This window comes from the organism of the source record quoted next, unplaced genomic scaffold (genome assembly GCF_019419815.1).
Source record: "Pyrus x bretschneideri cultivar Hongxiangsu unplaced genomic scaffold, Pyrus_bretschneideri_v1 Contig13, whole genome shotgun sequence".
NCBI classification, from domain to species: Eukaryota; Viridiplantae; Streptophyta; class Magnoliopsida; order Rosales; family Rosaceae; genus Pyrus; species Pyrus x bretschneideri.
The window spans coordinates 174,363-195,201 of record NW_025999424.1 but is presented as its reverse complement, the minus strand read 5'-3'; the positions used below and the strand labels follow the sequence as shown (position 1 = coordinate 195,201).

The following is a 20,839-nucleotide window of genomic DNA, read 5'->3' as shown; positions in this document are numbered from 1 at the left end:
AACAACCATACAACCCAATATACAAGCTTAATCGTCTACAAAAAAGGACACTGAAATTTCCTCGAATAAAACAAAGTGTCACTTAAATCAGTTTACATTCCTCCGTTGGATAACGAATATCTATGTAGTATACACTGAAAAGAATCTATTACAATCATTAATTAAGCCACCATATATGCGTATTCCATACATCTTTCCACTTCCAAAAATCTCTACAAATGTAACCCAAAAAATACAAGAATTCGATTTTTGTCGACATCTCTCCCACTGCAAGGCAGCTTCAGATTCCTCCCATGTCACGACCACTGATCCAAGTATAACGAGAGAAGTAAGACAAGTCGCGTTCCATAATCCACCGGGATGAAGACCATCTCACTGAAATTTCAACAAGTCAAGGAGAAACCGGGAACACACGGCTGGGTCTGCTCTTAACCATCCAAGTTAAATCCATAAAGACTCAAACGCAGGATATTTCTTGGCTAGACATCTGATAAGGAATGCCTCACGCATACTAGGTCATCCAACTTATTGCCATCCATTTTGTAAAGAGAAACACCTTCCATTTGAATATAGTGGTCCTGTGCCTCCTTCCTCAGACTCTTGAAGGGCAAAACTTCCCATTTATTGTAATTTGAAAACTTTCTTTTATCACTCATGTCTGGAGAGCCTGAGACAGGCCCAACTTTGTCAGGGTCCACATTGCCGGACACCTTGCAACTACCAAACTGTCCCAAGTCACCAGCCTCACCCCTCTTTAATCGCAATGCAGCTGCATGAGCTCTGCCTATCATTTCTCGACTTGGAACATCTGACCAATCTTGCTTTCTCTTAGATCTCATGGGAGAATGGATTCTAATAACCTGACATATAAAAAAAAGCTAAAAGTTGAATCATTCGGTGATGAGAATTCAAGCATGCGCCTGCATTTTCGATACATTCTATAAAGAAAAAATGTGTATGTTCTTACACCAAGGCACTCTAGGAGCTGGTAGTATGCCCTTCCTTGAAGTGGATTATGACCTTTCCTAGGTGTAGAGAAGTAGCGTGTCCTACAATAAAGCAGCAAATTGGTAAGCCATAAGAAGACATACAATCAATGTCACACCTGAGTTGATACAAATAATATATAAACTAGAGGGCATCAACTGAACCATAACACTGCGTGATCAGAAATGCAAAAGAAACTTATATTCACATGCAAAGGCATGAATATAAACAGGTTCCTTGCTTGCTATAATAATGCCAGCCAATAAACAACAACAATGTATCAAGTAAAAGCCAAAGGAAACAAACCATTCAGTATAGCCAGGATCAACAGTGAAACCATATATGTCAACAACGTCGCACATAGATAGTGCTAGTTCTATTGATTTCATTCCAGTTCCTTTGGCACCTCGGCGGAGCACAATACCTTGGAAAAGGTAGACTGGATTTGTAATACCCTGCAATATGTTAGGATCCAAAATGTTTGTGAAATCTCAGAAAATGGGGTGTGTTAACTATATTCTAAGAAAGAAAGAAATATATTGGCCTCCTTAGATGTGAACTTCACCTTGATCATTGCATTAAAGTCTTTGTGTGTAACACTTTTGATTATAAGTACCTCATCAGCTGCATAAGAAAGGGAAAGTTGCAAATATGAAAACACACTTGAGTAACTTTTTGTGAAGTGCCATGAAGGTTAGGACTTATCTAATACAGCAGGCACAACTTAACTTGACCACACAAAAGTAAGAAATAAAAATTTAAACACAAAATATTAGAAGCATACCGGACCCATTTAATATGGCAACCATGTTTCGAGCAGCACCCCTTACAACAAGCCGAAAATCTCTCTTCAGACCCACATACTTGGCATATTTCTACACATATGAAAGACTAAATGAGAATTTTATCAACCAAACTAGTGCCTATTATTCCTTCTATTGCCTATAAAAGGAGTGAACATAACAGAATACCAGTGGTTCCAATTAGAACCCCAGAAGAATCAAAGGCTGTCATGAAAGAATAAATCCATATATTCACCAATGCTAGGAAACAAACATGCTATTTTACCTCATTAACAGGAGCCTCATTATCCCTTAAAACAGCATCATGACTATCAATCTCTTCTCCAAACTCCGTCTTCAAAAGATCTCCTGAATTTCCAACAACTGCACATGTGCGAAATTGCCGAGGATGAAAAGGTGGCTTTGCTGGTAGTATCACATTAAGATGTTCCTCACAAAGTGTCTTATTGTAGCATTTCTTAGTTCCCCTACAACCAAAAAAAACCATATGTAAGAAAAAAACAGATGGAGTGTAGGTTCGTAGGCATTTGTATGCTATAATCTATTGGCAGAAATCAAGCACAGGTTTGGAAGAGATAATGTGTAGACGAACATACAATTGTGCTATCCTTTGTGCTGCATACTCCTCCCAACCTTTAGGCCGAACATCTAGATACTCCCTTGTCAATACAGTCGTCATGTTCCGGTACTGCATCCATCCTTAAATAAGCATCAGTACAAAGAATTGGCGTAAGGAGGTAATTAAACTTAAGACAGATGGTAGGAGAGAGACAAACCTGCTCCCATAAAAGAAGTGCCTCGCAAACATTGTAGTGGTACTCGAGCGCTTCAAAAGTTTTAAACTGCTCATTATACTGCAATTCGAGTCTCAAGTATTTAGCACTCGGAGACCAGACTAGTACAAGAATTCAAGATGAAATTGTGGTGAGAAGGTAAAGGGTAGAATACGGACCCAGGTGCTGTTAGTTCCGTCCGGGAACTTAAGATTCAGATTGCAATGGTCGATAATGTGCGCAGTCAGACCAAGCCCTCTGTTTGCCTACATTTATCTTAACCTTCGTAAGAACTCATATCCAACACAAAAACTCACCAAAATTACAGAAAAATGAAGAAAGAAGAGAAACAAAAGATTTCTTAGATGAGCACAACGCAAAAATATACAAAATTGAAGTCCTAAAACTGAATCAACAGCTTGAATTAGGGATTTGAAGGAAAAGATGGATTGAAAAGGGCAGGGTCAGATCGAGTGAAAATAAAGGAAATTAAGAGAAACTAACCACGCATTGCGTAACAGTAGACTGAAATTCCGATAAAACCCGAACATCATGTTGAGTGTGGAGATGTAACTTGTGATTACCTGGATTGGATACATATAATTAATGCTAAAGATTTGGAATTACGAGTGAAACACAGTGTTTAGTTTTGATTTAAAGGAAAGGATATGAAGGCGAGTGAGGAGGGAGGACCTGCGAATAAAGAGGATTGGATGGCGAAAAGGAAAAGAGAGAAGAAGGCGACGGCGCAAACCAGGTAGAGAATAGTGGGCCGCCGGTTGAGGTGGTTGTTACTCGACGCCGCTTTGTGACTTCTCATTGCTCTACTACTACTACTCCTCGAACGAACAATAACAGCATCAAGTCTGTTCTAGAAGCTCGAGATTCGAGGCTGAGCTTGTGATTCAGTGAAGGATACAAGCCAGGACAATTTGCCAAGGAAACCAGTTGAATTACCAGACAAGCAACGCAATTGATTCTTCACTGTCTTAACTATCACATACATAATTCAAAATAATAACATGATTGCCACTCCATTCTATCACGTTTTCATGTTAACGTTGTAGTTAAAATTATAACATGTTTAACAATATAAATCCTAGTCGATTATGGATATGGATCTTATGAAATCTAGAAAACCTTCCCTATTAGCATTAATGTATCTATTACTTTTGTTTGTCCATCGCGTTTGTATTACTTAGAAAAACAAATTCCTCTACTCGCTTTACCAATTTTCCTCTCCTATCTTCTCCCTCCTTGAATATATGCCACAGCAATTACCACCTTTTTTTTTTTTTTTTTTTAATTTTTAATATAGATTATGTAAGTAAAAAAATAAAAAATAAAAAAACTAAAAGAAATTATTAAGTCCTTTCAAATAAGAAAAATGTAAGAAGCCCTTTCAAATAAGTCGTACCATTTATCGAGTCTCGGTATGGATTCCTTAAGATGAAAAACAGCATAGCTAGAAAAAAATAAGAAAAGAAACAAACGAAAAGGGGCGGAGGATTTCGGTAATGGTTCTTAATTTTTTACATCTACCCCATCTACATAATGATCACAAGCCTTCGTGCCATCAAAGGTTATATGATACAAGACGACACCATTATCGTTCACAAAGTTATCAGTAGCGCCGACCACCAGCTGTTGACAAAAGGACTCGACTCTGTTTCTTTCCCTTCTTTCCCGAATCATTTGTCTTGGGTGGATCCGTATTTTCACCAGGCTTAGCTCTGGAGATTATATTAGCAAATGACGCAACACCCGCATTCTGGGTACCTGCTGCTGAAGAAAAAAAATGAAACAAGGTTGAGCAACCACTACTCTCGAGATACAACATACTATTATCTTAGTATGACCCTGATCAAATATTCCTCAGATTTGATTGCATGCTCGTTTAATCTCAAGCAGAAAAAAACAACCAGCATAACAAGATTTTCATAAATACCATTTGTCTTGGGAGAGACTCTCCCTGCATCATTGCCGTTCAGAGAATTGGTTCCTTCTAGTTTCAGCGCTGGAGAATCATGCGCAGCAACAAAACCAAGCCTTGTAACACTCGAGAAGAGCTTCCTTTCCCCAACAACAGGAGGGCTTGATGATGTCACTGTACAACTTCCCAAAGCTGTTAACAGGTAGCATATGCATAAACCATTAAATGATATTTAAAATAAGAGCGCAGTATATACAAATATGCATCGGCAAACTTCAACAAGAAGGGGTAATAATTAATTTAACAGCTTAGAGCACCCATAAATAGATACGAATCTGCAAACTTCAACAATAAACGATAACAAAAATTTCAGAAGCCTAGTTTTCAAGAAGCACCCCTAAATTAAATTAAAATGTTTGAATGCATTACAGGTTTTAGGACAACAAAATAAAACACTGATCTAGTATGCCAGAAATGCTGAAGGTTTCAGAAATAGGATGCCAAACCATACTTCAAGTTTGTTTTTCCTTATTTGGACAATACATTTATTCCAAAACAACCCAATGTTAGTGCTTAAGCGGAATAAATTTACCTACAAAAGGTCATGCGTCTAAAGATGTACAACATATACAAGGAACATTATATTACCCTCGAAGTCATCCATGGAGAATGTAGGGGATCCATCATGAAAGGACTGCCCATAACCTGCTACTATGGGGATGGGATATGCCATTGTAGATTCAGCCTTCATTTTCTCCTTTTGCTCCTATAAATAGGAATAGCATATAATTTTAAAGCATGAACAAACTAATGTTATTTTTAAGCAATTAAGAATACCTTCCTAGCAAGTTGCTTCCTCTGCTTTTCACGCTTCTTTATGTCTTCCATAAAGGGAGACAACGCATCAGGAGACAATACCTCACTGAGATCAATCTCAGAAAACTGAAATTTGAGTGTATAGTGATGAGATACTATGCGCAACCTGAAACAATAATGCTCTTATAGTGTGACGTCATTCGGATCATGTATCAAAGGTACCTGGAGTATTGTTGTTAAAGAAAAATGACTCAAGTAGTGATAGCGCCTCCTCATAGCTTCTGTCTGAGTCACACTCTCCAATTGCAAAATTTTTCCACTTATCCTGCAATAACGAATTTGACCCGTTTTCACATTTCAATTGAAATAAGAAGAAACCATAGTTAATAAAAGGGCACTCCCCACCCCCTCACCTCCCCTCTTTTACTGCTGCACTGATATAGGGGGACTTTATCACAGATTTTGCATATTCTATCCATACAACAGAAACAATCGGTCAACTTTCAACCATACCTGTGTGGTAGCATATCCTGGCCCCCATAGTGGTGTAGAAGGCATTTCATGTTCAACGGATGAATAATGATGTGCTGACCATCAGCTGCCTGATATAGAGACATAAAATATAAATAGCTAAACCACTGAAATCTTTCTTCAATCTAAAGGTTCAAAGAGAGAGAAAGGAGCACATGACCGACTAACAAACCAAATACAAACCAGCAGGAATATAAGCGGAAACCAGTTTAAAAAAGTTAAGCAACTGTTGCAAACAAGACAAAGATAGTTGCAATTAATATGTATAGAAATGAGCAGGTTAGTAAAATGTGAGATTACTTTTCTAAAAAAACAACCGTAGAAATTAATTGCAAAAGACAAAGGGAAACATGATATCTAATTATCAGTCACCTGGTAGAAATTATACGATTCCTTGTCCTTTACACTTCCAGAGTCATGTGAGTCCCCTCGGGAACTCTTGCTTTCATCATATGAAGAAGACAAAACATTTTCATGGCCTTCCAATGATTCAGCTGCATCCACAGATTGGTCAGAACAAGTCCCATCATCTGACTTCTCCACAGATACACTGTCCGAACACTTAATACCGTCATAGACTTCATTGGACGGATTTGCAAGTCCAAATGTAGATGCTTCATTGTTATCAATTGTAGCATTTTCAGTTGACAAGATAAAACCAGTATTATGATTATTATATTTACAAGATTTATTACTGTTGCTAGCCCTGTGCTTGTTCCAATATTTCTTCCTCTGTTCTAATTGTTCCATTGCAGCACATACATATGGAAGCTTCTCTAGGTCATCAACAAGCCCCGACTCTGCCCTGACCAACCAACCATCTAACTCTGATATTGCTTTTCTGACTGAAAGATCTACATCTGAAGTAAATGTAAACTTTGAAAATGGATCATAGCTTTCATCATCGGAACCTCCAACAGCACCTTTCTCTTGTTTACTTTTATGGGATAAAGTAAATGAATCCTTTTGTCGACTAAGAAGCATAAAGTCTATAGTATCACCAACACAATACTGCTTAACATTCTCCACGAATAGAGTGTATAAATCCTTCGGGGATATCATGACAAAACACAATGGACAACTTTTCCAGCAGTCTCCTTTATGATCCTCCTTCCCCATCAGCAAATATTGCAGAATACATGGGAAACAGAAGATATGTCCACATGAGGTTATCTGCGGACAGAGAGGATATTCCAGACAAATGGGACACTGAACCACAGTTGGGGTGGAATATCTCACGCAAATGATGTTCTCCCACTGTAACACCTTATCTGGATCCATCGTTTCAGCTGAGTAGTTTCCTGAATCTAACACTACAAATTTGTAGTTAGCCTGAAGAAATAGATCTTTGTTGTAAGGCTTCCTCTTGTGTTGCCTTCTTGGAGGAGGAGGAGCAGCTCTATGCTGAGGATGAGATATGGGGTCATAATAAAAATTCAACAAGTGGTTGCCATTCATCAGCTGGGTTTTCCTTCCTGTTTGATGAGTGGAGTTTCCATGAGAAGCAACAGACCCGATGCTATGTTGAGTTGAACTAGAACCATCGGTTCCTGACCTTTTCCCTCTAGACCGGGGTGATCCAACCCCTCGTCCACCTCCACCAGAGTGACACTGTAAATGTGTGTGGTGGAGGTTATTAGGTATAGCCTGGTTACCCCCAGGCATCCCTAACTCAGTCACCTAGACAAAAGAAACAAACAACGACAAAAGACTGAAAGTCATTACTCAATTGCTCTCTCAGATCATACAAGCGTGGGTGCTGCAGAAAAACGAAACATTCAAAACATAAAATCAATATACCTGCTGGGAAGATCCACCAGAATCTTCTGCAGCTGGTGCCGATGGCGACAGGCCTGCAGACGAATAATTTAAACAACATTCTATTTCAAGTAGTAAAAATCAACACCTTCAAGCAGAGCGAAGATCAATAATCGACTCCAAACTGCTGTACTTATCCAAGAAAAGATTGATTCTTTCCAATTTGCCCAAATTCTAGGGTATTTACTTTCTAATAAAGAAGGTAGCCGAAAAGAAACAGATTGAAGAAGTTGAAAATCAAACACCTGAAGTAGCGGAGGAGCTAGATTGAGAGTCGGAGATCCGAAGCGATCCAAATTGGAGAATTTGGCGGGAGGGATCCGGCGAAGACAGCGACAGGGATTGGGATTGGGATTGGGATTGGGATTGAGAAAGGGAGACGTGGTGGTGGCGGTGTCCATGTTGGGAGTTAGGGTTTACAGAGGGAGCTGAAGAGGTAGACGATGATATAGATCCTTGGTCTTGGTTGGGCAAGATGGACATGAAAATTCTTCCAAAAACACTGTTCTTCTCGCTAATCGGCTCACCAGTCGAGCACCTGCCTTTCCCTTTTTATTATTTTCGTGTATTTATTAGACTGCGGCGCTAAAAAGACCCCACCCGCCTATCTATCCTTCAGCATCTTCGCCGAATATCGGTACGGCACCGCTACAATTACATTTTAACCCCTTGGCTTAGATGGGTTCGATAGAGGAATGGTTTGTTAATCCTCTGCTTTGAAAAAAAAATTGTTTCTGCTTTACTGTAAGAATAAGCAGTTATGAAATAAAGTAGCAGGGTGTTTGATAAACTTTTTTGTAAAAATGCTTTTGGAAAGAAAAAAAAAAGCAATATGATGGTGTTTGACAAACTTTTATGTAAAATAGATGTGACTGTGTAAAATAACCAAAAATGATATAAAATGAGTATAATGTTAAATGTAACATAATAAACCAGCCCTATCTTTCTTTTATCCATCTTCATTTATTAATAATACATGTCTTCTATTTATTAATAGTCTTTCTAGAAATCTCCTATCTTTCTGTTATCCTTCTTCATTTGTTAATAATCTATATAGAAGTCTCCCGACTCTCCCCCACTCCCCAATTTTCTGTCTTTTTTTTTTCTCTGCTTCTTCTTCATCTTTTTTGTTTTTCTCCTTCTTTTTCATCTAGCCGACATGGCAACTACCAGCAAGACCGCTTCGCATGGATAACAGAGGCAGCGATTCAAGTCCAGCCTCGCTTCGCTTCTCGCTGTCTCCAGTCCAGCCTCTCTTCCTCTCGCTGTCTCCAAGTTGTAAACTTTGAAGATGGATAACGGAGGCAGCGACTCAATCCTCTTTTTCTCACTATCTCCAGTCCAGCCTCTCTTCCTTCCGCAAGCAACGACTCAAGGTTATCTCTTCCACCTCATCCTCGTTTTCTTTTTTCTGATTCGAAACAAATTCAAAGTTTGAAGAAGGAGAAATTGAATTGTTGTTATTCTTTTTGTCTACAAATTCTTGAAGTAGCAGAGGAAAAATGAGAGTTTTATGCTCTTTTTTTTTTTTTTTTTTGCGATTATCGATTTTGGTTGTGGTAGTCTGGTGGATTTCTGTGATCCCATTTCTTGTGCAGATCGACAAAGCCGTTTCTGGTGGGTTTCTGGGTTTTGTGGAGATCGGCAAAGGAGCATCGTTTTCTGGTTTGAGGGTGTTATTGGACTTTAGAAAGTTTCATTAAGGGAGCACCGTAGCTCAGCGTGCTTTGAAAAAAAGCCCGTTTTCCAAAGCAGCATTTAGCTACTTCGGCTTTTCTGATGATTTCAACTTATTCTCACAGTAGCTTCCAAAATAATCCCTATTTTTTTTAGTTTACCTAACACCTTCAACATAAAAACTTTGAAAATAAGCAGCTTTTTTTTTAAGCACCTCAATGCCAAACCATACCAGACTTTTACGAAAATTTTCCACATAATTCGGTATATTTCTCCGCAAATTTAAGCTATATTTGGTATGTGTGTGTTTGATGAAACTTTCGGTAGAGTTTTGCCGAAAGTATCACTACACAATTATTATTACAAGTTTTGGTGGTATTTAAGCATTGTTGTTGGTTTTTTTTTTTTTTTGTCAAACAATAAATTTGTTAGATTAGATGTTAGATTATAAAACCGATGGGGTTTGAACCTACGTTGTGGTGTAAGAGCAACACTCCTCTCCACCACTGTGGTAGATGACCACTTGCATTTAAGCTTTGTTGTTACAAGTTAGTGATCATGTTCCTTTAATTTTGAAGACTTTATAGATATGGGGCACAAGGGTCGTCTCGTGTGTGCCCTACAGCCTCCTCTACTAGAAGGAATAAAAGTCGATGACACATAGTTGAACCAGAGTGGGTTGAGGTACCATTAGAGGCTGTTGACCTCAACCAAAGTATGTGGATAAGATGGGATCATGGAAGGCCGAAGAAGAGCAATCTTGTGAGCTATTTACTAGGGAGGGTACATGATGAGCCTCTTGCTCACCCATTTCTTAAAGGCCATCCAGATCAATCTGGACGCACGAGTTTCAAAAGTCACATGGCAGCTGTCATATAACAAGGTATCCGTGTCGTTTGCAATAGTAGCTTATCTAACTCAATACTTAGTACAACCTCATTCATAAACCACATCGTTCCATGATTTTTACGCGTTAATCGTTTTTCCTCTGCTTATTTCGTTCAACACTAGAAACATAACTCAAATGTCTATTTACATGACAGAAAAGGTCCAGGACTCCAGAAGCCAAGGGCCTCTCAAGTCTCCACTACATTTTAAGCCTCATTCGGTTAGGCATCAAATGAAAGCTTTGGTTAAACTCAACGAGAAAGGTTCGGATTTCCATTGGTGCAAGTTCCACGACCAATTTTGCAGGATCAACAGTTCCACCCCTCGCAGCCTTTGCTTCTGATGAAGAGCCTTCTTCCACCTTCCAATTGAGTCTCTTTTTCTCCATTTCTGTCCGTTCTTGATTTGCCGATAAGTTCATCTCTGTAAGTTTACCAATCTATACCGGAAAAGCACGACATTATAAGAAAAGGATTCAATAGTGAACTCTGGTTAATGTTTGTGGCTCATTCTTTTACCTTCTTCCTGGGGAAGAGCTGCTTCAACTCTACATTTGCCATTACAGAAAGATCCCTGTCCTCTCCAATCTGAGCACAATTTTGAACAAGAAAAAACAATAGTAGTAAATAAAATGCGGAGGATCGGAAGTGAAGATGCTGGCTCTAACAGAGTACATTATAAATAAAATGAATGAGGTACTAGAGCAGAAATAGATAGTTGAAGTAGAACAAGTGAGAGATTAGAACCTCATATAAATGTGCTAATCGAAGGAGAACTTTTCCATCATCAAGCTCCTATGCAAATTAAAGAAACCAGGCTATCACAAGTCTGTATTCTGCTGCTATCGTTGTGGTTTCGATTCAATATTCTAGGAAAGTTGAATTGGACCCCATTCTTAACTAGGTAAAATTAAAATTAAAAAGCTAAAGAGAAATAACATCCGAAATTCTAGATAAGCCCCAAGTTACCTGAAGAGTTATAAGAGCGACATTATCAGGTAAACTGTACGATGAACCAACCCCTGAAAAAGTGGTTACATGAGAATTCTTCCAGTTATCTCCATCCTACAGAAAGGGAGTCACCTATTATTGAGCAGCTCACAAGGTTAAAACCAAACTTAAATGTTTTTTCGTTTTTTTTGTATTTTATAATTTCACCTGTTCAGAAAAGGCTAGTAAAAGAGGGGAATATATCTCCTGACCAAAAGTACGACGCCACTTGGCACCTTCTCCCAGGGGGTCGATTCTGAAATAAAATTTTCCTTGGATCTGATAAGTTTAACAGAAGCAAGAGGTGGACACCAAAAGTTAGGCAACCTTAAACTCTTAGGATAGTCAAAATAGTTATACCACATCTAGATATGTTCGCAACCAAAACTCCAAGTTGATCTATAACACCACACAGTAGTTGTTGCAAAGCAGGTAGCATGTACTTACTCTTAGTCCACTGCAAACATTGTCAATACAGACGGTTTCATTTAGAGCCTCTGCCACACCTCTTGAGTCATCAAGTAGTAGTCTCCTGTGTGGTAAGAGAAACAAGGAAATCCCAATCATGACTTTAATTTGTATGCTTTATGAAATAGTTACATTCATGAATGTCAATCTTATTTAAGAATAAAAACATGCCTGTGGAGCATCAGCTCTATCTGTCCATCCACTATGCTGGACCCTCCCAAAGCTCGATCCACCAAAACCGAAAATTCTGTACTGTTATCTTGCATGTATATCCCAAGATTAATCTGCAAGGACAACATAAAAAAACATGTGAAGCTAATAAACTAGCACAACACTCACCTATCCAATGACTACCAGATGGCAACGGAGCCAAAATATGTATACAGAAACATATTCATTTGATATAGAAAATCTTGAGATGGAGAAATTATTGTTCTATTTAAAAGGATATAGTGGAAACAGAACTATCATGTATTAGAATTCATGAAATTCTAGTAATTAAAGAGTGGGACACCGTATTCTTTCAGCCATATGCACAACACCGTGCAAGTGCAAACCAAATGTTGATACAAACTTCAACTCAGTTTGCTAGTAAAACTGAAAGCTAATAAGGGCAACAGAAATAGCCCCCGCAAAGCCACATAAAAAGGAGGTTTACTTTGAGGAAGGAAAAATAAACATACTGGATAATAATTTCCAGCTATAGGTTGGTGCACTTTCAGGTCCCAATCTGTTCTATAGTCGCGAATCTGCAAAAGAGAGGGATCCTTGCATTATTTTATGCCAACAATAACTAGGAATGGGCATCAACTCCTAAGAGGCACTCTGATAGCTTTCTAAAAGTAAAAAACTATAAGTCTACAAGGTAAATAAATTTTGAGCATCAACATGATATCAAAACTACTAGATAATACATTGTAAGAGCAAGTAATTTGTGTACCCTTTCAATAAAATCACGCCCATTAGAATCAGTGTAGAACGTTTTGTTGGTAGCCATGGTAGTGGCTAGTTGAGTTACAACTTCTTTGCCAATTCCGTCATCAGTAGGTAATGGCCCAACCTGAATATGCAAACGTTTTCAATGAACAGGCCTAATAATAATTTTCAGTTTTTATTTGAACTTTCTTATTTCCTTTTTGTCTTTATTTGTAAGCTTACAATAAACTCGACTTCAACATGCTCCTTCTCTTTGTGAATTCTGGTGACCTGCACACACATCCAATGAAACATTACTGAGATTTTATTTTAGAACGTAATAATGATGCTTCTGTTGCTGCAAGAGAACAAAGAGAAAACATATACAGAGATAGCAAGCACTTGACGAGCAAGGCACCTGATATATCCATGCATTAATATGTTGATGCACTTCATCTATTACTGGTCCACGCACGACAGTCAGAGAAGCCTGAAATTTTAAACAACAGTTGCTAATCAACAATCTCCCAACTTATGCCCGAGTCTAAATATATTTCACAAGGTAAAAGTACACACCTTTTCTCCAGGTTTTATGAGAAACGTGCCATTTGGACGGAAGATATATGCCCCGGCATTCTAGAAAAATGGAAAAAAAGAACAATAAAGCGTTTTATATTGAAACAAGTAGATACCATAGAAAGGGTCACTTAATAATCAGTTTTCATGTCCTTCAAATTGAAAACATAAAAATAGAAAATAAGAAATATTGCAACAGAGCACTAGCTTTTATCAGCATTTATATACCTGACGAATCAGAGGAGCTTTATCATCACTGCCATTATATCCATTATAAAAACTGTAAGACTGTTCGACCAATTCTTCAACCTTCAAAAGGAATGAATAATTGAGTTAGCTACAACAATTTTTGCTCTCTATTCGATTGCCTTTTTTGGCAGTTGGATTAACAGAGCTATCACAACGTCGAAAACCTGATACTGAATCGCACCAATGAAAAACAAGTATGTAAAAAGGAAATACAAGTGGAGAACGAAATGCAATCATCAGGTATAGTATCTACGCAACTGTTAGGTGCATACTTACCAAGCTTCTTCTATTGACATAGTCATTTTGCCTTGATTTGTAGAAAACGTGAGTTTCACATTTCCCTGACCAACTTCAATAGTGGACTCTTCCCTACTTTGAAATGTCTGTACAGATGATTTGGTGGAACCAGCACCTTTACCCAAAAGCGAGATAGTGTATGTGCTGAAACCGAGTGGTGGCACGGACACTGTAAACGCAAGCCAATAATTTGGTGTCTTTGTTGGAGTTTGACCCAAGTATGCCTTAGCATAGTAGTTCCTTAAGCCCACATGGGCATCATCTAGTGGGAGAAGCTGTGATTCAATTTCTCTTCCCTCAGAATCATGAACAGTGACATCTTCATTGATAATCTACATTATTAACATAAATATTATGAAGGGAGTCATTGATTATCAACTTTGCATTCACATGGGCTTGTTCGCATGATCAATATAAAGCGGCCATTTATAGACGTTTTGTACCCCAAATACGCTAAGACTTCCCCAACCCTGGTTATCATATGTATTTGGTCTGAGCACTTGAAAGGATTTTCCTCCTCGTTCTTATATTTATTTATTTCTATAATATATCAACGGAAACAGTAACACAGCAGAAAGCATTAAGATAGAACTTGGAAAAGGAAGTACTCACAGGAATTCGAATTACATCATCCCTCTTCCATCCTAGGGAATTGTACACCACGACAGTCTATAGACGAGAAAACACCACCAGAAAATATACTTCACTAGTGGAATTAAAGTAACCCTTAATAGTCGATACACTTAAGAGCATGGCATACTTTATTTTCCTCACCAGTTGTTTTGCTTCAGAAAAATTCACTTCTGATGCAGGGCAATAGCTGATATTCAGAAGTGGGCACTGGAGAATCAATGAAAACAAAGTAAATGAAAAAAGGAAGAAAAGATGATAGATAGATCTGATCAACCGTTCTTCTTAGCTTGAATTTGAAATTTCACTCATTCTACTTCATTGTTTCAGTATCAAAATCCTTCTTACTGGCATAAACGTTTTAAACATACTAATCCTATCCATCTTTGCAACTACCTCATGAGTCATACTCATACTAAAGTTCAATATCCAAATTATCACCATCCATGCAGTTGAAGGTCAAGTACTAGGATATGAAAATAGCATACAAGCTCAAGGGCTCAAATTTAATTACCTGTTGAAACTTCGTATTTGGATTTACAGATCCAGTGTATGATGCAGACTCAACCAAGTGAGCAAGTGACGTGGCAACTACTTGCTCGGCCTACAGGAAGACAATGAACAAGACAGTGAAATTTGAGTTAAATAGGTGAGGACTGAAAAGAACATGAAAGTTAAGGCTAATTCACACCTCCGTGTAACCTATCACCAATCTTTTTGCATAATCATTGGCAACATGCTGCTTCTCTGTACCAGCGACTGCATCATGATGTTGAGCAATTGCCAATGCATCTGCCAATGAGTCAGTGTTGGGCCCTGAATCAGTCCTTCCTTTAAAAAATTCTAGTTGCCTTGCAGCCTTTTTGTCAAGAGAAACATATATGTATGACAATAGAAAAGCTGTCATTTAACTGTAAACAATAATTCATGATACAGAGAAAAGTTACAGGGAGATACCAAATAATAGCCACTCATTGTTCAAGGCTGGTCTACTTGTGAAGTACCCTGTCCAGTAGGCATTTGTACGATCTGCATAACTGGTATGCTAACAAACTTCAGTTTTACCGTAAGGTTGACACATCAAAGGAAAGATTACAAAATAAAATAAACTTAAAACTCACGGAAGAAATCACCGGTCTTGATTGGCCATGATTCATTTGTAGCATACTTTGCATCCGTATATATGGATGGAGTAGAATACAGAGCATTAACACGTCCATCCTTGGATGTGTCCAAAAAAAGGAAGAACAATTGGATTTTAATAACAGCATAAAATAATCAACAAACCTATACAAGACAACAAGGAAATGCATTCCTAATCAGTTAACATCTTTGGACATATTGTATCTTTTGGGAACGCGATAGAAAATGAAGGTAATAGCCAGAAATAACGTATCCAGTTTATCCTTTTACGGTTTTACCTCAGAACAGAGACTACAGAAAGGTTGAATCGACCAATTTGACCTCTCAGGCACAAGCATAAATGTCAAATATCATCAGTACCAATTATGATGATATTTAGAGGCACGAAAGGTGTGAGACTGTAATAATTTCATAAAACCAGCTCAGCATCAATAAAACCTATTAAGCGGTTATTACCATGTTGACATAGTGAATGAGCTTGTCCATTTGTCGGAACCATGTGTGTGCATACTGATACATGAAATCTGTTCCCATGGTCCACATTATATGATTCGTTCGAGTTGCGTTAGCCTGAGAATAAATCATTGCTGTCAGCCACCAAAATAATGCCCTGTATGATAGAAAAAGGAAAAGAAAAGAGAAAAAGTGTTTGATGAAGACAACCAAGTAATTTACCTGTGATACTGCAGTAGCAACAAAGTCATTAACGCGATCATGTACATTGTAATCAAACAAAGTGATGTCATCCTTCAACAGAACAGCAATTAAGTTTAATAATTCAAACAAGTAAATATTCAATAACCTAAATGAAATATAAAAACATGTTTGCAAATCATGTTGTTACCTGAACAATTGGGGAATCATCATTAACTTCAAAATAGAAACCAGATGGAGGTTCATAAGCCTCAGGGAATGCACCAGAAAAAATCTGGAACAGTTTAGAAGAATAACAAAGTAGTCAGCACATAATATTTCCTCTGCTGCCAATAAAATAAAATTAACACCACTAAATATTACATAATGACTAAAAGGAAGCATATCCATGATGACATGGACAAACCCAGAATCCCAGATGTAAAAATGTTATATAAAACAAAAAGCAATCGTTGTTCATCACCTGAGCAGATGAACCGAGACTCTTCGAACCCTGCCAAATAAATTCAAGGCTCTTGTCATTTTTGCGCTTAGCCCTATCCTGGTAATCTATTCGACCAAAGAAAAGTGAGTCGAATCCCGCCTACAACACCAAAATGTTGTTCACAGTGTATGAGTAATACGTTCTGGCAAAAATGCTCCGACCACAATTTCAAAAGGTGTACTCTAGGCATAGAAAAAGGAAATTTTGTGTTCAAAGGTAAAGCCAAAGGCATGCTCACTTCTGCTCCCAACAAATAAGCCTGGACTGCAGAATGCCCAAAGGGGTCAATTTGCCAACCAATTCTTGGAGTCACGTCAAATTCCTTTTGAATAAAGCGATGCCCTAGAGTCGTCTGATCTATCATATCGATATAATGCGTTGCAGCCTCATCATGCATACACATTCCCCCATTTCTGAAGCATGGGGAAAAAACAAAGCATTAGTACCAAAAGAAATGAAAAGAAACCTGCTTTGCTGTTTTTGGCATATGAGATTACATGAATTCTAATTGACCCGAGGTGACTAGCTGCTTGACTATACTCTGGACGGCATCACTCTGATCTCTCCACCACCGCTGGAAGAATGCCTGCAGTGCAATGCAATTCAATGCATTGATTAAGCAGCAAGAGATACAAGTTATCAATGTTATGTAATCATCTTGCAAGAAGTACCAAGTGCCAGTTTTAACCGTGGATATATAAATTTGGTAAGATTGGAGGTATACAACTTGGAAGCAGAATAGAAAGAAGAAGCAAGTAAAGAAAGAGAAAGAGGGTTGCCTGTTCGACATAAATGAATTTGCGATTCTTGTCAGCCAGCAGAGCAGGAACTAAAGAATCCAACACATTTTGCACGCAAGCCCCCTATTATCCATCCATTGAAATCAAATCATCAGAAGAAACAAACAATCCTCAGAAAAGTCAGAGAGTCAGAATCCAAAATCCAGAAGAAACCTGGATGGAATTGTTGGAGCCAACATAATACTGATCAACGGTCTTTAACCAGCCAACGTCGTCGTGGGTGTGAGGGACCAAATGGACATTGATTTTGCCGGGGACTATGCCTTGGGAAGTGTTGTATGCAATAAACTTGGAGTCGGCGACTAGAAATCCGACGACCAACGTAAGCAAGCACAAGAGGGACCGAGTCGCGGCCATTAGCGGAAGCACGATCAGAGCTCTTCTCCTCCGATGAAGGTCAGCTCTCAGCAGCTGCTGTCAAGAGTAAAAAGAGTGACTAATTTTCCAGAAACGAGCGATTCACGCTTATTAACGTAAGAAAGTAGCGTTAAATTGCATGGATGGGAAGTGCCGCCGCAAACAGCATGACACACACACCGTTGAAGAGAGAAGAGAAAGAAGCGAGAAGCGAGAGAAGAGAGGCGATGAAATGATCACTCGCTGGTCGATCAACCTGCCATTTATATTTATATTCTACTCACTCTGTTTTCTCTGTGCGTCTTTCCTCTTGACTTTTTTTTAATAATTTTAGTAGTTTTCTCATTTCAAGCGTACTCTACTCTACTCTTTGGTGGGTCATCTCATGGATGGCTTTGTCTTTTTACTCACCAAACTCACATTTTTACAAAAATACTACTTTTACGCATATATATTTGTATTATCATTTATATCACCTTTTAATAAATATTAGAGAAAACACTTACGTGTATTGGTCAGGTTTAGACCTACCTAAAAAACTCAACAAGGACAGAGTGTCTCGAAGAACACTCAGATGCCCCAAAAACAAAAACGCAATCTGATGCAATTGTAGGAGGGGCGCAAAACCTTGTTTTTCACGAACCATACATACGGAGGTGATCGAAGTCGACAATGAAAGTTCGTATTTTCATTGGGGCAAGTTCCACACTTTCCGCACCAACCTCCTTTTCTCCATCTCAGATCTTTCTTGATTGGCGGACGAAGTCATCTCTGTGACTTTGCTGATCTGAAAAAGAATACAAGAACCAAGTTAATCATTCACTAAAGAAGAAAGAGCATTCCATTTCAATACCATGTATTAATCCGCTGCTTCTACCTTCTTCGTTGGGAACAACTTCTTTAGTTCACAACACTCATGTTTGGTCAAGCACAGGAAGGATCAATTCCGGAGGAAGTTGTTGCATGAGAATTCACCCAATCATTTCCATCCTGCAATATGAAAGTTCACCATTTGAGCATTTGGGCACAATGATCAACTTCAAGCACTTCCTCACCTCTTCTGCGAAGGCCAAAAGAAGCGGTGACGTCTCTCTCTTGCCCAAGTTTGTTTTTATTTCTTTTTAATGAACTGGACTGCTATCATTAGTACATGGGCAAAGCATGGGCCGGACTTGTCATAGGCTTATGTGAGGAAAAAAAAATCACCTTAATCGGACTAGGCCCACTCAACTCGGTATATGCCATATTATTAGTCGGTGCAATCCAGTGCCGCAGGTTTGCCTTTTTAAAACCCTAATCGAGATTTTCACCTATCGGAATTCGAAATCCCACCCACTATGGAAGACACGTTCAACGTTCGAGTAGGCAAAATCTTCGGCTCTCTCCCCGTTTCATCGCCATCGCCGTCGTCATCGAGCGGTCAACAGTCGTGTCTGAGCTCGCTATGGTCCCTAACCGACGAGGAAATCGAGAGGAGGGAATGGAACAGAGACAAGGGCAGCCCCGAACCCGAACCCGAAGCCGAACCCCTACCCTTCTACTCAAAATCAAATTCAAGGTCGAAGAATGATTTCAGTGACGACCTGGAGAAGGACCTTCTAGACCTTGACGACGACGTCGAAGACGAAGACGAAGGCGGGGAGGAGCAAGAGGCATCTGGTTCTTCCAGTCAGCCCGCAACTAAGGATAAGCCAGACGGCTACAATGAAGAGGAGTGGGAAATTAAATCCTCAATCGGCAGGGACTGTACTCTCGACTTCGAGGTGTTTATCTCTCTAACTTTGCTGCTCTTTACAATTTGATTGATTAGGATCTCATGCCATCACTGTGTAGTGTAATTCAAATTCGATGTATGAGCAAATCAGAAATCCATACCCGTGAACACTAACTAGGCAAGATAGAGGTGCAGATGTTTATACTGAATCAAATTATAAGCTTTCGTAGTTATTAATTCTCCGATTTGCTTGAGGGTCAGGAGTTGGGACTGCCTGTTTTAACCTGTATTTGTATTCTGTATCCAGGAAGAGGAAGATGGATATGACAAAGTGGCTGTTGGCAAGGAGACTGCCGGAGATCGCTTGTACATGAGGGATGTCAACGACTATGGGATCGATATTGATACTCAAGAGGAGGTTCCTAGTTCCATTAAGGATTTCACTAGAGACCCGCGTGCTAATCACCTGGCAGCTAAGATTAGGCTCCAACAAGATGCTGAAGCAGCTCAAAAAATTGACTCCCTCAGGGTTTCTGGGAACAGGCTCATCATCTTCTATAGCTGTTGAAAACAGCTCTGAAGATGCTGCCAACCTAAAGTCGATTCTGAAGAGGAAGAATGATAATCAGATAGACTCGTCCAAAACACAAAAACGTGTCCGGTTTGACTCCAACTGCAAAAGCAACGAAGATGAAGAGGAAGCCATAGATGTTCCTGTAGAAGCTCATTCAAATGAAAATCCTCCAGTTCCGGATTATATACGAAATCCTTCAAGATATACGCATTATACGTTTGATTCATCGGGTGACGTGGACGAGGAGTCTAACAAGCAAGCCTATATGGAATTCCTTAATCTGGTGAGGAAGTCAAATTCTACGGAACCACAGGCAGAGGATGTTTGTGTTGATCTTTCAAAACCTGTCACATTTATACCAAGAAAGAAATCAAGTGATGCTATAATGATAGAAAACGATGGGGAGTCAGAGAGACCAGGAGGTGCTCGAAGGGAAACTGCGGCTTGCAAAGTGATGCCACTTGCCATTGCAGCAGAGGATAATGAAGATGTTTGTGCAATGGAGGAAGATGAACCGGATACAGCAATGGATGGAAGAAGCAGTATACAGAGAACTGGACGCCAATACCGTACAAAAACCAGTTTGGGATTGGATGAGTGAATAATAATTGCTTCTTCACTGATAGACCGACTGCCACTTTTCGTATTATGTATTTGATATATTTCTCTAACAAAACTGCTTATTGGCAGTCTAGTTTGTATAACTTATAGCGATTGAATGGTTGCTGGCTTGCGATTTTCCTTCTCTTAGTATTCGAGCAAG

General features: G+C 39.0%; 4 protein-coding genes across 5 annotated transcripts; 1 reads left to right on the top strand and 3 right to left on the bottom strand.

Moving 5' to 3' along the window:
- Positions 1-46: 46 nt before the first annotated feature.
- On the bottom strand, positions 47-3,551 carry LOC103966588 (sialyltransferase-like protein 1). The gene is made up of 11 exons (XM_009379763.3): positions 3,257-3,551; positions 3,068-3,147; positions 2,743-2,829; positions 2,567-2,644; positions 2,387-2,478; positions 2,056-2,257; positions 1,772-1,862; positions 1,553-1,611; positions 1,294-1,442; positions 968-1,049; positions 47-860 (listed from the first exon to the last, which is right to left on the bottom strand). Exons 1-11 carry the CDS (start codon positions 3,381-3,383, stop codon positions 480-482), a joined length of 1,428 nt encoding a protein of 475 aa, XP_009378038.2. The 5' UTR covers positions 3,384-3,551; the 3' UTR covers positions 47-479.
- A 391-nt stretch (positions 3,552-3,942) lies between these two features.
- On the bottom strand, positions 3,943-8,242 carry LOC103966589 (RING finger protein 10). 2 transcript variants are annotated; one of them, XM_048578785.1, is made up of 9 exons: positions 7,907-8,242; positions 7,644-7,696; positions 6,216-7,523; positions 5,826-5,914; positions 5,535-5,637; positions 5,334-5,438; positions 5,145-5,262; positions 4,512-4,688; positions 3,943-4,345 (listed from the first exon to the last, which is right to left on the bottom strand). In XM_048578785.1, the coding sequence occupies exons 1-9, from the start codon at positions 8,142-8,144 to the stop codon at positions 4,188-4,190; spliced, it is 2,349 nt and encodes a 782-aa protein (XP_048434742.1). In that variant the 5' UTR covers positions 8,145-8,242; the 3' UTR covers positions 3,943-4,187. The 2 variants fall into 2 exon arrangements, with proteins under 2 accessions (XP_048434742.1, XP_009378042.2); XM_009379767.3 differs by having other exon boundaries at positions 3,943-4,348; positions 7,907-8,241.
- A 1,988-nt stretch (positions 8,243-10,230) lies between these two features.
- LOC103966590 (probable alpha-mannosidase At5g13980) lies at positions 10,231-17,842 on the bottom strand. Its single transcript, XM_048578784.1, is given in 30 exon segments — positions 10,231-10,665; positions 10,745-10,813; positions 10,973-11,020; positions 11,195-11,290; positions 11,384-11,494; positions 11,663-11,747; positions 11,855-11,967; positions 12,367-12,432; positions 12,624-12,743; positions 12,842-12,889; positions 13,017-13,088; positions 13,175-13,234; positions 13,403-13,483; positions 13,700-13,722; positions 13,725-14,052; positions 14,333-14,389; positions 14,495-14,560; positions 14,865-14,954; positions 15,042-15,209; positions 15,308-15,323; positions 15,325-15,387; positions 15,468-15,571; positions 15,950-16,063; positions 16,169-16,240; positions 16,338-16,421; positions 16,611-16,730; positions 16,870-17,044; positions 17,129-17,217; positions 17,411-17,494; positions 17,585-17,842. Coding segments are annotated over 30 exon segments (3,066 nt in total). The 5' UTR covers positions 17,789-17,842; the 3' UTR covers positions 10,231-10,425.
- A 1,233-nt stretch (positions 17,843-19,075) lies between these two features.
- On the top strand, positions 19,076-20,826 carry LOC103966596. The gene is given in 3 exon segments (XM_009379774.3): positions 19,076-19,551; positions 19,810-19,979; positions 19,981-20,826. Coding segments are annotated over 3 exon segments (1,293 nt in total). The 5' UTR covers positions 19,076-19,125; the 3' UTR covers positions 20,678-20,826.
- Positions 20,827-20,839: the final 13 nt, after the last annotated feature.

Coding starts and splice junctions, on each gene's coding strand:
- LOC103966589 (XM_009379767.3), bottom strand. CDS start 8,144: ATGTCCATCTTGCCCAACCAAGACCAAGGATCTATATCATCGTCTACC. Junction 7,697..7,906: donor TAGCTCCTCCGCTACTTCAG/GTGTTTGATTTT, acceptor ATTCGTCTGCAG/GCCTGTCGCCATCGGCACCA. Junction 5,263..5,333: donor GGAAGCAACTTGCTAGGAAG/GTATTCTTAATT, acceptor TCCTATTTATAG/GAGCAAAAGGAGAAAATGAA.
- LOC103966588 (XM_009379763.3), bottom strand. CDS start 3,383: ATGAGAAGTCACAAAGCGGCGTCGAGTAACAACCACCTCAACCGGCGG. Junction 3,148..3,256: donor CCAATCCTCTTTATTCGCAG/GTCCTCCCTCCT, acceptor TATCCAATCCAG/GTAATCACAAGTTACATCTC. Junction 861..967: donor AGCTCCTAGAGTGCCTTGGT/GTAAGAACATAC, acceptor TTTATATGTCAG/GTTATTAGAATCCATTCTCC.